General features: G+C 50.3%; 1 protein-coding gene across 2 annotated transcripts in view; it reads right to left on the bottom strand.

Annotated features, from left to right (window-relative positions):
• Nucleotides 1-1,703: 1,703 nt before the first annotated feature.
• The window catches only part of LOC138580874 (dnaJ homolog subfamily A member 4-like), a 325,024-nt gene continuing 309,578 nt past the window's right edge, over nucleotides 1,704-17,149 (bottom strand). For both annotated transcript variants that reach the window (XM_069651762.1, XM_069651763.1), the window contains 2 exons: nucleotides 2,365-2,465; nucleotides 1,704-2,100 (listed from right to left, as the gene is read on the bottom strand). In XM_069651762.1, coding sequence (XP_069507863.1) covers nucleotides 1,888-2,100; nucleotides 2,365-2,465 — 314 coding nt within the window. In that variant the 3' untranslated portion in view covers nucleotides 1,704-1,887. The remainder of the gene's footprint in view (nucleotides 2,101-2,364; nucleotides 2,466-17,149) is intronic.

The raw sequence follows: 17,149 nt of genomic DNA, 5'->3' as shown, positions 1-17,149 counted from the left end.
TAAGTGGGTGGCAACTGACGCTGCAGGGATTGAGGGAAGTCGGCGGTATACATGGAAGTGTGCCTCCATTAAGGTAAGTGACTGGGGGGCGTGGGAGTGGGGTAGGTGGATGGAGGCCACAGTGGTCTGATCACTGCACCACGCCGTAATGGTTGTCAACATTTTCATCAGCGGAATTACGGGCGGCGCAGTGATGACAGATTTGTTTGGACCATCAAAGCATGCAATAAAAATCATGTAAACACCAAGCTCACAGAGATGACCCCAGCTATGACAAGAAACGCAAAGTTTGAGAATACTCATTAACCACACATAGGCAAACGACTCCAAGAAACCCAATGCCTATTTTGTAATTCTGCTCCAAGAATCTTAAAGTGTTCCTTTCCAAAGGTACGAACTGGCTTCTATATCTGGGGTCGCGCCCCTTAAAAGGGGGAGTCAAAAGATGCCAGCGCAGAGTAGGGGAAAGTCAAGTAAACACTGAAAGGCAGCCACAGACTTCAACATGCCCGACACCCAAGAGCGCTAATCGAAGTCTCATAGCCTGCTAAGTTTTACAATTGCAACATTGGACTTCAGTACAGGTCCAATTTAGGGCAGGAGCTGGAACCTTTTCCTCACTTCGGCAGCAAACACGGCAAAAAGCAATAAACTGAAGTTTAAGACACTGATTCAGAGAAGGTCAGCCTCAGAAAAGTGTCAGCCACACCAAATACAACTCTTCAACCTGCAGCAGGGAAGGCAGAATTGCTGGAATAGCATACAAAGAAAATGTCGACAACCAACTTGAGAAGAAACTGCAGTAGTAGTAAAACAAATAAAAAAAGAACACAAAAGGAAGGGGACTGCAACACAAAATTAGGAACTCTATAGGCAGCGGTTTGGTGCTCTACAGGGGCACAGGGGCACATAGACCACATAGCCCATTCTAATAGCTTTACAAATGACAGCACATTTTGGAATGTACTTTATGTTGTATAAGGTTTTATGTAAACTAATCATGCAACAATAAAAAAATAAAATAAAAAAAAATAAAAAATGACAGCACATTTTGTAGAAATCCTTCAGGGTTTCGACGATGGAAACGCATTTCCCCAACAGGGTGGGAAGTATGTAGAACAGGACGACAGTGAAAACAAACAAAAAAATTGCACCCTACTCCTCAATCTAAAGGAGTTAGCCCCCGGACACACCAGAGCAAGTGCGCTAGCACAATAATAACCTGGAGACTAAGTTTAGCGCCTTGAGAGGTTAGGCGTCATCCAATGCCACTGTCTTCCCTATCCAAGTTTACTCCATGTGCTATTTTCTCTGGGTGGTGGGCTGTAGTACTTAAAAATATTGGGGGCGGGGAGGGGCTTGCCATCACCAGGATAGTTAGTTGGTGTCTAAGTCGAGGGTCAGTTTTCTTTGCATAGCAAAATGTAATGTCAAAATATTGCAGCTTCAAATATTAGGTCTGTATTCATGCCTCATCTGAGAGCAGGACACTTTGCTTGATGATTAGAAAGCAAGCACAGACAAAGCGACATTTTTCACATTACTTGCCGTGCTGAGCATAGTTCGAATGGAGATGTGTGCAAGACATTTTTCTGTCTTTTTTGTGTAGAAAACTTTGCATTACATTTTGATCAATGGTAAGAGCCACTGCATGATGACAAGAACGGAATACGAACATAAAAACAAACATCTGAAAACCTTGCCACCTTCATAAAGTAGTTTATTTGCTGAAGCAAAAAAGTATATAGTTTCTACTATCACTTTAAATAGCATCTCTCGTTTGAAACTGAAAGGAGAGTTTAACATACATTCTCATATATACAAATAATTCAAATTGATTTTTTTAAAAAAACATAAGTTGACGCAGAGCTTCGGGTCCTCTGCGCACTAGGAGGTCTGGCATTGCACCCCTCCTCTAGGCCCGTCTTCCTCGTAGGCTTCACTGCTGTTGCCATAGCGCCTGTCGTTGGGAGTGTATTCCGTCAGTTCCACCTCTTCCATGTCGTCCGTCATCATCGACATCTCTTCTCTTGGAGGGAGGAGAGATTCCAGGAGCGGCAGTTTGGAAGCGGGAAGCCAGAACTTGTTGGGAAAATTAACCTGTTGTCAGTAGAAACGGAAGCCATTAACATTGCTTGATGTTCATTATTTAGGTTTACAAGCACCAGGCGTAGTCACAACAGTGTAATAAAGTCACATCGACAACCTAACATTACATACATCAAGTGCCCAGCATAGTTTCAACCCAGTCAACATTCTTCTCGTCAATCGTGGTAAGCAATCGCAATTCTTGGTAGGGGAAGCCCAAACGTCTGCAAGGTGCAGTCCAACATGCAAGGCTGAGCAAGCACACAATTTACTTACCATGAACTGTATGATCAAATTTCCCTTTTGGAAAGGATCCCTGTAGATGGGCATACCTTCATTAAATACACTCTTAAGACTTCCGTGTTTCACCACTTCTCCTGTGGGGGGAAAAAGACAATGTGTCTGATATACAAGTACCACCTCCATCTCCACCCACTAAAATAAACAAATCTTAAAGAGTAAACGCCACACTCAAGATCATTCTCACACGAGGATAGAATTCTAATTTTGACAGCTCCACCATTGCACAAGAAACAATGCTCGCTAACAAGCAAATTCATAACTTGTACCCAATTATTCTTCAACAATGAATAACATCTTAACCACATGCTTTGTCTTTCAGCCCTGATGTCAACCCATTGGGCCTCATTACAAGTTTGGCTGTCCAAAATTAACATGCTAGCAATGTATTCTTCCAGACCGGCAAACTACACATTTGCCAGTGGTGTGATCTGATTTACCTACAGCCAAGAGCTGGAATTAAGTCAGGTAACCCACTGCCAAAAAACAGCTGGCATAACTGGCACCAGTATCACTGGTGCCGGTAATACCGACAATCCCTCCCATGGAATGGGGATTAACAACCCTTCTCGCCACTTGTAACCTGCCAGTAATTCCACCAGACCATTACCGTTTGGCGGTATCCCGCCGGATTTACTGGCAAGATACCACCAAACTCTTAATGAGGCCCATTGACACTTAAAGGGTTATAACGAGGGGCATTTATATAGCGCCTATACACAATCATATCATACCTTGTTTTTCATACACATTAAAAGAGGCATGTTTACCTCTGTGTAGCAGACAGTAGTAATTGTAGTTCCTTTCTGTGCAACTATGTACACAACTGGTCGAAACACATCCATGGAGCTACGTGGATGAAAATAGGGGCACAAGTTCCCATGTGCCCGTTTCTTATTTTTTGTTGGGAGTATTTTTACTACCTATTTTTATTATCGGGGAGTATTTGCCCATGTTCAGGGAGTAAATGTGGCCGATAGCCATTATCTGCAGGGCTGTATACAACAACATTAACATAACTGCAATCTAAGAAGGCAGCCCTTAAACGGTCCGTTTTTTTAACAGGTGGGTTTTTAGAGGTAAACAGCATTGTAAGAACAATGGAACACTCCGGAGCTCCCAGGGCAGAGAATTCCACAGTCTGGGGCCATGGAGCGCAAAACGCTGGTCCCTCTTGGAAACCCATCTGGAGGATGGAATCACCAGAAGCAGTTTATATGAGGGCCAGAGTGATTTCTTAACTTGTCAGTTTATCTGCGAGGTATGTTGGTGCAAGATTGTCTAAGAACTTCAAAACCAGGCAGAGGATTTCGATCCTCTGCTTAGCAGGTAAAGGAGAGTTTGGCGCTGGTGGTGAAATCACAACCTATTTAAGGAAGTTAAAAACATTCGCACTGCAGCATACTAAGGCATCTGAAGCCTAGTGAATTCTCCATTAGGAATGCCTGCTAACATGCTATTGCCAAAAATCAAGCCAGGAATTGATTAGTTGACCCGCCACCGTAGAATGGTCTTTAAGGGATAAAAGGAAGAGCAGGCGCAAGAGGAGAAGAGAATGAAACACTGATTGCCAAATATAGCCCAGATTCTTTATTTAGGGGGCATAGACGAGTATAGAACCGAGCAAGCAGGGTAGTGGGGGGCACTTAGATTGCTCTGCTAAGAGATGTTCAGGTCCAAACAGACTCACCACTGTTGAGTTTGGGCTTAGCTGGTCCATTATGGGACACCCACTGTCCCACTTCCTCAGTGCATCAAACTACGCAATCTGAGTGTCATCAGCGTAGAAATGAAAGTCATTATTTCCTAAAGATATTCATGAAAAGGTTGAATATAGAGATTATACAGAAGGGGCGGGAGCGAGGGGGGAATGGGGGACACTGCGGTGCTGTTGTAATGTATCAGAATGATGCACACCTAGTTCCACGTGTTGAAAACAGTCGGGCAAAAAAGAATTAAACCATTGCAAAGCATGATCTGATACACCCCGCTACTGACTTCAGACGCGACAATAGGATACTATGATCCACTGAGAGATCCAGCTCACCGCTAGGATTAATTCTCCATTATCAGACAATGTTAGTAAATCGTTCAGACTGCCATCAATGCAGTCTCAGTTCCATGCATTGGACGAAAGCCTGATTGACTGGTGGTTCCAGCAGTGATCATTTTTTCAACATGTTCCTGCATGGGCTTTTTTAAACAACAAAAGTGACACTGTAGAGAGTTTAAGCTGGGGGTTGGGAGTTCGGGGGAGGGGGACTAGGCCTTGTGCTAGCAAGTGGTTGATTAAAGTAGTCATAGAATCCACCCAGCCTTCGGCATGAGATTGTGCTGCGCAGGCGGGAAGAACAAAAAGCGCATCATTGGTGGGATTTAACTCCTTTATCAAGGCAGTGATATTCTCCTGGGAAACTAGATCAAAATTGAATTGTGGGGCACCATGGGGGTAGAGGTCATGGTGAGCATATTAGGCTCTGACTGTGCCAAAGTCTGACCATTTACAATTTTGTTCATGAAAGTCGTTAAAAGCATTGGCTTGGGTTGCCGATGGGGTGATGGCCGCTGAGATCCAGCCAGGATGGAGGAAATTGGCAACAGGGGAAGTTATCTGGGATTGTTGCACAATGTTTGAGTTTCATTATGCAAACATTTCCATTTAGTCTCAAAAATTGCGATTGTATAGCTTTTTATGACGGTTTAACATTGATAACGGAGGGGTTGCTGCATTTTCTCCATATGCTTTCTATTTGCCAATATATTTTTTCAATAAGGCTGACAAAGGAAAAAAAACAGAGGGTGAGAGTGTTTTTTCGGTGCTGTGAGTTGGTGTGGAGTATAGTCTTTGCAGAAGGAATTCAACACCTTAGACCCACGTTTGAACAACTCAGTACAGTCCAATGGGGTATTGATGGACACCAGAGCATCAACTAGTTGAGGGCCTGGGATTGCCTGAATAGCTTTCTTCCTACAGTATCTAATAAGAGTCCCCGTTTGACGGTCGGTAGTCCCTTGACCCGTTTAAAAGAAAGAAATCTAATAAAATGGTCTGACCAAGAGACGGCCGGGGTATCAGACATAATAGTTCCTGAGCCTTGCACAAAGATAAGGTCAATACAGTGGCCATGCTGATTGGAGGGCACAGGGTAAGGAGTTGCATGTCGTGATTTTTCACCGTCTCGCACAGCTCGGCTAAATCAGATAAGGAACAAGTTACTTACCTGTAACTGTTGTTCTCCAGCATGGGTCTGGCATGGATTCACATGCTCATGAATATTCCCCGTCGTCAGGCTGGGAATCCTCGGTAAAGAAAAAACCAGTATCAGTTTCGTTTCTGATCTGTCTTTCGTAGTAATAACCAATCACTGGTCTCTGCGTCATACTGACCACAGCCAATGACTGCCCTCTACCTAAGCACCGCCTCTGGCAGCCATCTTCATATTTGGAAGCACGTGAAGTGGCAGTATGACCAAGTGAAGAGCCGCAGAGGGGTAGGCGGGAGGGTTCGCATGTGAATCCATGCCAGACCCATGCTGGAGAACAACAGTTACAGGTAAGTAACTTGTTCCTTCTCCAGCATGGGGTCTGGCATGGATTCACATGCTCATGAATAAAGAATACATAGCAGTACACACATGCACAACCACGGGAGGTGGCAAAGGCTCAACATTAAGCATCACATCAACTCAACATTAAGCATCTTACCTCCTCACCAGGCTCACCTCAGGCGAACAGGTTGCGCAGCACTGCTTGGCCGACCCTGGACTCCTCCCTGGAATCCCGGTCGACGCAGTAGAATTTCGTGAAGGTGTGCGTCGACCTCCACGTAGCAGCCCTGCATATGTCCAGCAGGGGCACACCAGATAGGAACGCCGTGGTAGCTGCGATCGCTCTGGTGGAATGGGCTCTCGGACGGCCAGGCAGCGGTCGGTTTGCCAACCGGTGACAGCACATGATACAGCCGGAGAGCCATCTGGAGATGGAAGCCTTCGAGAGAGCCTTCCCCTGATTGACAGGTCCAAAGTTCACAAAGAGTTGTGACGTCTTCCGAAAACCCTTCGTGCGGTCCACGTAGAACTTCAGCGCTCTAGCTACATCCAGCGAGTGCAAAGTCCTCTCAGCCGGCGACGAAGGCGACGGGAAGAACACAGGTAACACCAACGGTTCGTTGAGATGGAAGTCCGACGGTACCTTGGGCATGAAGGAGGGGTGCGTCCTGAGCACTACCCTCGTGTCGTGGAAAATCAAGTACGGGGCCTTGCAGGAAAGGGCCTGGATCTCTCCCACTCGTCGTGCGGAGGTGATGGCCACAAGAAAAGCTGTTTTCCACGATAGAAACTTCAACGGGGCCGAGTGCAGAGGCTCGAACGGAGGTCCCATGAGCTTGGTCAGCACCACGTTGAGCTCCCACGCCGGGGCCGGAGCCTTCACCGGCGGGAACGATCTGAACAGTCCCTTCATGAACTCTTTCACCAGACGATGAGACCACAAGGACGCCCGCCCCGTGGTTCTGGTGTATCGGGAGATCGCAGCAAGATGAATCTTGATGGACGCGTGTGCCAGACCAGCTTTGGCCAGCGTCAGCAGGTACGGCAGTACTTGGGGAGCCGTAATCCGTAGAGGGTTAATCTTCTGTGCGTGGCACCAGACAGAGAACCTCTTTCATTTGTGTCCGTAGCATTTAAGAGTCGAGGACGCCCTGGCCTTTGCAAGAACCTCTCTGCAATCGGCCGGTATGTCGTATCCTCCAAACTCTAGCGCTGCAGGAGTCAGGCCTGCAAGTTCAGCGACTTCGGGTCGTGGTGGAGGATGGCGCCTCCTTCCCTGGAGAGTAGATCCGCGTCCGCCGGCAGCTTGATTGGCGGGGACGCTGATAAGTCCAGAAGGTCCGGGAACCATATCTGCCTCGGCCACGCAGGTGCGACGAGGATCATCCTGCACCGTGACCTCTTGAGCTGGTTGACGAGCCGGATTAGCAGAGGCAAGGGAGGGAACGCGTAGAGGAACAGGCCCTCCCAGGGGAACGAGAAAGCATCGCCCATGCTCCTCGTCTGGGGAAACCTGCTGGCGAACCTCCGGCACTTGGTGTTCGTCGCCGTCGCGAACAGGTCGATCTGGGGTGTGCCCCACCGTCGGAAGAGGCGATCCACCAGATCCTGCCGTAGTTCCCACTCGTGGCACGAGCGCAGCTCCCTGCTGAGTGAGTCGGCGATGGTGTTTTTTGTCCCTGCCAGATGAAACGGCACCAGAAAAATCCCTTGGGCGACGGCCCAATGCCACAGGTCCTGCGCCTCCTTGGACAGCGCTGGGGACCTGGTTCCGCCCTGTTTCCTGATGTAAAACATGGTGGTGGTGTTGTCGGTGAAGATCCTCACCACCTTGCCCTTGAGGGACGGAAGGAAGGACCTGAGGGCCCAAAACACTGCACGGAGCTCCAGGACGTTGATATGCAGGGACTTCTCCGTCGGGAGCCAGAGTCCCCTTGCGTGCAGATTTTCGGTGTGCGCTCCCCACCCTTCCAGGGAGGCATCCGTGGTCACAGTCTCCTGGTGGGCTGGGGTCTGGAAGTCCATGCCCGCCGTCAGATGCGCGCGGGTGCCCCACCACCGTATCGCTCGTCGGAAACTCTCGTCGAGCTTGATCCTTTCCTCGAAGCTGCCCGTCGTCTGGATCCAGCGCGCATCCAGGAATTCTTGCAACGGGCGCATCCGGAGCCTGCACATGGGAATGAGGTAGATGCAGGAAGACATCATCCCGAGGAGGGACTTGATGGACCTCACTTTGGCCGCGTCGGCCACCAACATCCGTTGCACCTTGCCCAAGATGGTCCTGGTCCTCTCCTCCGACGGGGAGGCCAGAAGGGACACTGTGTCGAGCCTCGCTCCCAGAAACAGTGCGACTTGCGCGGGCACCAGGTGGGATTTGGCGTAGTTACCGGAGAATCCCAGGTCCGTGAGGAGTTGGACGGTCCTTGCCGTGTGGACCACGGCGAGCTCCCTCGTCTTGGCGCGGATGAGCCAGTCGTCCAGGTAAGGGTAGACGTGAATCCCCTCGCGGCGCAGCTGCGCCGCCACCGGTGCGAGGCACTTGGTGGATACCCTGGGTGCCGACCGTAGTCCGAAGGGAAGGGCTTTGAATTGGTAATGACGCCCTTGGACCACGAATCTGAGGAATTTTCGGTGCCCCTTTAGGATGGGAATGTGGAAGTAGGCATCCTCCAAATCCAGCGACGATAGGAAGTCTCCTTCCTCCAGCTGACCCAGGACGTGCTGGAGGGTGACCATCCGGAACTTCTGCGCCTTGATGAACTTGTTCAGACGTCGCAGGTCTAGGATGGGGGGCCATCCTCCCGTCTTCTTCTTCACGAGGAAGTATCTCGAGTAGACTCCGGAGCCCCGAAGCCTCTTTGGGACGAGTTCGATGGCGCCCTTTCTGAGCATCGCCTTTACCTCCAGGAGAAGTTGAGGGACGTGAAGTTCTTTCCTGGCCATCGGGGGGGACGCGCGGGCACCTTCTTTGAAACTCGAGCGCGTGGCCCCGGGCCAGGGCGTCCAGCACCCAACGGTCGGTGGAGATGGACTCCCACACGCTGACGAAGCCCGCCAGCCGGCCTCCCACCGGGGTGCTTCGGTGGGGGCCCGACCCCACGGCCGGTTCAATCCTGCTTGGACGCGGCCTTGCCACCTTGACCTCCTTGGCGACGACGGCGGGGTCCGCTAGACTTGCCTCGTCCTCTGTAGGCCTCTTGCGACGACGAGCGGGCCGCTTGACGGTAGGAAGCGAAACCGCCGCCGGAACCTTTGGAGGCGCCCTTGCCTCCGCCGCTCCGAAAGGGCGTCCGCCGTTGCTGCAGGACTCCAAGGGCCCGGGCCGTCTCAGTATCCGCCTTGATGGCCTGAAGGGAGTCGTCCACTGTCTTCCCAAACAGGTTGTTCCCGTCGAAGGGCATGTCCAGGACTCTGGTCTGGACGTCCTGCCGGAAGTCCGTAGCTTTGAGCCATCCACGACGTCGAAGGCAAACGCCGTTGCCCAGCTGGCGGAACCCAGTGTCGGCGATGTCCGTCGCCACGGTGATGGCGTGGTCCGAGGCCACCTCACCTTCCTGCAGGATCTCCAGGGCCTCCGCCCTCTTGTCGTCCGGCAGAAAATCCAGCAGGGGAGCTATCTTGTACCAGAGCTCCCTGTCGTAGCGGGCCACGATAGCCAAGGCGTTGGCCGCTTTAATCGTCGTCGCTGCCGACGAGATGACTCTACGTCCCATAGCATCCAATTTCTTTCCCTCGCCGTCCGGCGGGGAAGTCGATGTGGAGGCCGCACCCCCCCCGCTTTCTTCCTGGCTGCCGCGGAGACGACGGAATCCGGGGTAGGCTGCGCCCGGAGGCATAGGGGGGCCGTGTCCGGGACCCGGTACTTTTTCTCGTACCGGTCTCTTCTAGGTGGCGTCGTGGAAGGGTTCTTGAGGAGGGAAAGGCCCTCATCCCAAATGTCGTCCAACAGAGGCACTGCGAGGACCGTCTTCCTCTTGGCCTCGCGCCGCTGATAAAGGAAGCCTTCCTTTTTCTTCTCCTCAGGGCAGAGTTGGAAAAGCTCGGAAGCCCTGGAGATCATGGAGTGGAAAGATCCGATCTCGTCGGGCGGAGAAGCCCTGGTGGGAGGCGACGACGGAAAATCCTCGTCGTATGCCTCGTCGTCCGTACCCGTCGCTGCCGTGTCAGTCCCCGTATCATCCCCTCGGGTGGACGGGGAGGAGGGCTGGAAGGGGCGCGACAGCTGAAACAGAGGCGGAGGGTGGATCCTTCTTTTCTTGGTAGGGGGAACACCAGAAGGTCCCGGTTCTGGGTCCCCCGATGGGAGAGGTTCCTCCGTCGGTAACGGTAGCCTCGTCCTTATCTCGGAGCATAAGGACTGTATGGCCAACAAAATGGCCGCCGAGTTGTCTTGCGGCGCTGGCAGAGGGGAATCCGACGGGCGAGCAGGGGCCCCGTCGGTATCCTCGACGATGTCGTCGTCGTCACCTGCGTCGGGGTCCATTCCGACGGGCTGGCCTTCTTCCACGCCTAGGCCGTGGCTTAAGACCTCGATCAGCTCCTCTTCTGAGGTTGAGGCCGAATCTACGACGACGCCCTGCCCCCCCTTCTTCTTCCCCACGGAGGGTTTCACGGGGGTCCTATCGATGGGCACAAAAGAAGACTCCCTCCGAGGAGGCAGGGAGATTCTGGGCCCTGAGGTCGCCACCACTGGTGCAGCCACCACAGGCTGAGCCAGGGCCGCCGCGACCGTTTCGATAGAGGGCTTGGTCGGATGGATCAAGGCCTTCACCACCTTAGGTGCGCTCACCGCCTTATCCTTGAGGGAGGGGGCACTGCCACGCTCCTCCTCTGCCTTAGAGCTCGACCGGGGCCTCTCCAGGAGCTTCGCCGGGTGCTCGGCCTTCCTCTTACCCGACCCAGAGCGTTGGCTCGTGGTTGATGGTGCCGGGGAGGGTGCGCCCTGCCTGGCGCCCGTAGAGCCCGACCGTTCGGCGCTCCCGGTGCCAGCGGACTCGCAGTGCTTGGCCTTATGTTGGGCCCCCGTCGCCGGGGCGCCCTCAAAGGTCTTAGAAGACCGCTCGGATTTCTTCTTCTTCTCGCCAGACGGGCTCTTACCCTCCAGCCAGTTGGCGAGACGTTGATGGCGGTCCTTCATGGTCCGTTCCGACATGTTGCCGCAAAACGCACAGTCCTTCTCCACGTGCGTCTTGTCCTCATGAAGGCAGTAAAGGCAGAAAGTGTCACGACTCGCTCCCTTCGCTCCCGTTCCCACCACTTGGGGGCATGATTTGGGGTTTATTCCCTACTGGACCTTTCCTCCGAACCTTATGCTACAGTGCTGTGATGATTTGGGAGCGCTAAATCCCTATTTTCCCAGCTACTTCCCTTCCGGATCCATTCCAGGTTTTTGGCAGCCAGCATGCTTCTTTAACCAAATGACTATGCTTCCCAGAATGCCTGGCCCACTGCTCCACCTCCACCCTTGCAACACAAGGTTGGGTGGAGGATAGGTAACAGCTGTGGCGGCAGGTGCAGCAATCAGCACACCCGAGGCGTGTGCTCGTTAAGCAGCTTTAAAAGCCTCAGTCTTACTTCAGTCCAGCGCTGGTCATCGATTGCAGTGTTCCTGTTTTTGACTAGTCCCTGGTTCCTGGTTCCTTGCCTTTGTACCTACTTCCTTGTTCCTGTTTTCTTGTTTCCTCCGCCCTGAATTTCAGATTCATGCGCTAATTGATTTCTGCTCCCTTGATTTCCCTTTTTGTCTTCCTCTGTTTGCAGGCAGCATTTCTCAGTGCTTTCCCCTTTTAGATGCAGCCCAGTTTGTCTGTGTTCTATATTTCTTTGACTCTGTCCTTTGCTGCTGTTACCCATTTGCCTTAGCCTTCCTCTTAGTTTAGTTTCCTGTCTTTTCCTTGGAGGGGTAGGGAGAAGTTTGCATAGGTTATTTCGTTTTTCCCTGCTCCTGATCCTTACTTTCTAGAGGATCCATTCCATGTTTTCCACTGCACTTCTGCATTTATTTTCCCTTTGATTATTAGGTGTGGTGTGCGGTAGTAGCTAGCTCCTGTGTGAATGCTTATGTTTTCCTCACTATTTTGTAAACACTATTCCCACTTAGGTATTTAGTTTTCCTTCCATTGCTGTTCTAGCCTTTCGGGGTCCCAGTTTCTTCAACAGGATTCGTGGGCTAGCTGACATTCAAGAGGTTTATCTCGTCCTCGTGAGTACAGTTCTTAAGTCCCCTTATGTAATACCATCAAGAGTGTTAGTACACAGATCCTGTCATTGCTTGCCCTCCACGTGGGTTTAGCGCTGTCAGTACCTGTAACAGCAATTGGGGGTAAGGCGCTTGCCGACTTTCCTCGCGGTCAGGTGCTTACCCCACATCCCTTTTCATATATTGGTTTTGATGTCACACTCTATTTTGCACTCCTGGGTTCTAGCATACCTGAGTCGTAGTTCCTGGGTGCACATTTCCCTTGCCATATTCGCTGCCTTTGTACTCGCCTGACTAATCCTGACAGTATGACCAGCCCAAAATTCCCATTGAATATGGCAAGTTTAAGAAAGAAAGGCAGCAAGGCCTCTAACAAGTTTGTACAGAAAGCTTCCCCTACATTTACCTGTGACAATCAAATCACTAGTCCTGACTCCAATGAACTCCTTGTCACAAATGGGCATTTACGTGCAAAATATTTTTCCCATAGGATGGCACATCCTACATGGCCTGATCCTAGTTCTATCTTTGGTTTTGATCCCGATTCTATGTCAGCACAAGCCTTAGCCGCAGAAAACAACACACTGTTAGACTTATTATACGAGAGTACCTCTGTTGTTGAACCCCATGATTCCAGTTGTGCTTCACCTCAGATAGAACAGTTTCATGATACCAACATAAAGAATGGAGGGGTTTCTTACATAACTTCTGTTTTCTACCCTCAGTCTAACGCATACTCCGTTGCACAGGTACATACTGTAGTCCCTAATGCCAAGAGGTCTAATGTCAATAGTTTGTTTAAGGGAAACACAGACCAAGTTGGAAAGATAAACTATAAATCACAGAACCTGCAAGCAGTAGAGGACAATGTACAATCGATGCACATCCAGATTGCTAGTGCAGGATCCAGCCCTGATGCCACTATGCTTCCCCCTGTGTCTACTGATAGTGATTTACAGTTAATGCAGGGCATGCTAAGAGCTAAACTTGAGGAGTTAAGACAAGAACTCATTTCTGCACAAGAGGAAAATGAAACCTTACACTCTTTATTGAATACACCTCAGACTTTATCTGTTGATGTGGAGGAAGTGAACACTGTTCAGCCCCTGAGTGCAGAGACGTTGGTAAACCATGATATTTGTCGATATGTTAGATCTATTGGGAGTGAAGGTCTTACGACTAGCACAGCGCTTAATCTAGGCACAGGTTCTAACCATTGTTCTGCTGTTTATCAGGGATTGCAGTTAGCTGAAGAGTTACAAGCCACTCCTTTACCAAAAATACCCTGTGTAGCAGTTTGTCATAATTCTGAGCTAGCACACATACAAACTTCTGATTTCCAAACACAATCCACAATGGTGGCATACACAGATTCAGTCACTACCGTAGGCTTAGGCCCTGCTCTTGATACAGCTGCTGAGACTGAAGTAGATGTTAAAGCTGATGTGGAAAACAATGTTACCTCTGGGTTCACTCTTCCTTCTGCCACTTCTGATCAATACGAACAGTCAGAGACAGTACAGATTTCATGTTCTGATGGACTCATTCCACAGTATACTGAACCAAAGAACCGTCAGGCGGTTCCTGAACTGTTGATTGTTAATCTACCTCTTTCAGAAGCTAAAACAGAGGAATGGACAATAGACGAAATCCTGATTAACAGAGACTTTACTATGGTGATTCCACTGATTGATTTTGACTTCTACAAAGAAAAAGACTCTGTGTCACCCACTAAAGAAAGGGACTGCAAGGGTACAGCTCAGTCTTTGGTTACTGGTGCCAAGGAGTCTACTGCCCTAAAGGTGCCCTTCATTCCTGAGCCACCGATGGGTCTGTCAACTTCTGAGACTTCTGTCTGTCCTCCTACAACCATTGACTCTTCTATGATTCAATCCACAGCCCTGCAGTCATCTTTGGCACACCTGTCTTCAACCAATGAACCGCTGCCATGTCTGCCATTTACTCAAGAGCCAGTCCCAAAGACCTGGACATGCTTGTATCCAGCAACCGAGATTGCTCCAGCTTGCATGCCTTCAGCCTCAAGGTTTCCCCTGACCTGCCTGTCTTCAGCTACAGTGACTCATCCTGCAGATCATCCTTCAGCTTTAGAGCCTCCGGAAATCCATCACAAGAGCATGTCTTCAGTCCCGGAGTATACTGAGTATTTGCCTTCAGTTCATGAGACGCCTGTATCCTGCATAGCCTCGCTGCCAATATCAGAGGTATACCTGTCTACACCATCAGATTCTGCTGTATTTTCTTCTGCTCCAGCGATTCCTCCTGAATCCCAACCATTTACAGTCGATGAACGTCTAGCCTGCCTTTCTTTTGCTTCAGGAGGAGCATCAGAATGCCTGCCTTTTCCACAAGACGATTCTCCCAACTGCTTCACTTTAGCATCAGAGCCTCCTAAAGATGCAGCATCAGAGTTTGAGACTTTTGCCAGCTCCCGCTTCAGAGTCATCAAGCTGGACCAAGTGGTGAGTCAGAACCACTCACTTGGGTGTGCACAAGGGGTGGTGCAGACCGGCGTATTACCTACAGGACTTGTGCAACAGAATTCCGCCAAGAAGCACCAGTCGGGTGCTAGTAGCCAAAGGAAGGGAATGACTGCTGCAGTTCAAGATGTGTCTGTTATTGCTCCTTCTGCGAGTCTGCCTGAAATACCAAGTACTGCGTCTATCACTCCTATCAGGATGCCAAACATCCCTGCTGTGGTATCCCACGTGAAACAAAGTGGCTACACGACTGTCACCAGGAGTACTAGCCTTGTACAACCCATTGGACTTTCAGGTCTCCAAGGCGTAGAACATGTGCAGTCAAACCTAAGTCACTTTCAACCAAAAGCCTTTTCCCAGATGGAAGACAGAAGGAAATCTGAACCTCTACCTCAGCCATCACCTTCTCTAATGGCTGAGCATAAACCTTTCCTGAAGCCAGCATTTTCCACACCTCCCGCATGTCCACTCTCGGCAGAAAGGCTAACAGAGCTTCTCCCATTGCCTAAGGCATGTTGCACCAGCCTGCCTCCCTCCTCAAAGACTTATAAGGGTCCACTCCCAGTGACTGAGCTTCCTGGACCTTCCAACTCTGCTTCTGGTCCTGCAAGTCCTTCATGCCTTTCTTCGAACCATGAGTCTCTTCCTTACCAGAAGCCACCGTTTCCATCAGCACCACCTCCAAAGACAAAGCACTCCTATCATGGAAGTCCATCTGCCTTTGCCCACAGGCCACCATTTCCATCAGTGCCACCTCCAAAGAAAAAGCACTCCCATCATGGAAAGAAGATGTCTCGTGCGGGTGGCGGGCACCCGAAGCCGGCCGTAGGAGGGGGTATACTGTCACGACTCGCTCCCTTCGCTCCCGTTCCCACCACTTGGGGGCATGATTTGGGGTTTATTCCCTACTGGACCTTTCCTCCGAACCTTATGCTACAGTGCTGTGATGATTTGGGAGCGCTAAATCCCTATTTTCCCAGCTACTTCCCTTCCGGATCCATTCCAGGTTTTTGGCAGCCAGCATGCTTCTTTAACCAAATGACTATGCTTCCCAGAATGCCTGGCCCACTGCTCCACCTCCACCCTTGCAACACAAGGTTGGGTGGAGGATAGGTAACAGCTGTGGCGGCAGGTGCAGCAATCAGCACACCCGAGGCGTGTGCTCGTTAAGCAGCTTTAAAAGCCTCAGTCTTACTTCAGTCCAGCGCTGGTCATCGATTGCAGTGTTCCTGTTTTTGACTAGTCCCTGGTTCCTGGTTCCTTGCCTTTGTACCTACTTCCTTGTTCCTGTTTTCTTGTTTCCTCCGCCCTGAATTTCAGATTCATGCGCTAATTGATTTCTGCTCCCTTGATTTCCCTTTTTGTCTTCCTCTGTTTGCAGGCAGCATTTCTCAGTGCTTTCCCCTTTTAGATGCAGCCCAGTTTGTCTGTGTTCTATATTTCTTTGACTCTGTCCTTTGCTGCTGTTACCCATTTGCCTTAGCCTTCCTCTTAGTTTAGTTTCCTGTCTTTTCCTTGGAGGGGTAGGGAGAAGTTTGCATAGGTTATTTCGTTTTTCCCTGCTCCTGATCCTTACTTTCTAGAGGATCCATTCCATGTTTTCCACTGCACTTCTGCATTTATTTTCCCTTTGATTATTAGGTGTGGTGTGCGGTAGTAGCTAGCTCCTGTGTGAATGCTTATGTTTTCCTCACTATTTTGTAAACACTATTCCCACTTAGGTATTTAGTTTTCCTTCCATTGCTGTTCTAGCCTTTCGGGGTCCCAGTTTCTTCAACAGGATTCGTGGGCTAGCTGACATTCAAGAGGTTTATCTCGTCCTCGTGAGTACAGTTCTTAAGTCCCCTTATGTAATACCATCAAGAGTGTTAGTACACAGATCCTGTCATTGCTTGCCCTCCACGTGGGTTTAGCGCTGTCAGTACCTGTAACAGCAATTGGGGGTAAGGCGCTTGCCGACTTTCCTCGCGGTCAGGTGCTTACCCCACATCCCTTTTCATATATTGGTTTTGATGTCACACTCTATTTTGCACTCCTGGGTTCTAGCATACCTGAGTCGTAGTTCCTGGGTGCACATTTCCCTTGCCATATTCGCTGCCTTTGTACTCGCCTGACTAATCCTGACAGAAAGAGTGTTCGTCCTCCTTAAAGACGTTCTGCAGCTGGCATCCAGGGCAGACCCTGAACAGCTTTCCGGGCGTCGAGCTTCCCTTCTCCTGGGCCATCTCCGAGACCGGGCCTGAGAAGCTTCTGGAGTCCTCCGAAGTGTAGCTCGACGAAATCTTCACCCTTGAGGGGCACAGATGAATCCGACACGGGTCCCCGATGATCGGATGTAGGATCGGTGGAGCTTGAGGCTCTTTTGACCGAAAGAATCGAAGTTTTTTGTGAAAAAGCGCGAAAAATAGCACTAACGCTCGAGAGCAATAGCACGAGGATCCCAACACATGAACGTGCAGTAAAAATCTGAAGATGGCTGCCAGAGGCGGTGCTTAGGTAGAGGGCAGTCATTGGCT

This window comes from Ambystoma mexicanum, chromosome 3p, assembly GCF_040938575.1.
Source record: "Ambystoma mexicanum isolate Mex_15411 chromosome 3p, UKY_AmexF1_1, whole genome shotgun sequence".
Taxonomy (NCBI): Eukaryota; Metazoa; Chordata; class Amphibia; order Caudata; family Ambystomatidae; genus Ambystoma; species Ambystoma mexicanum.
This window is presented reverse-complemented; position numbering and strand designations above follow the sequence as displayed.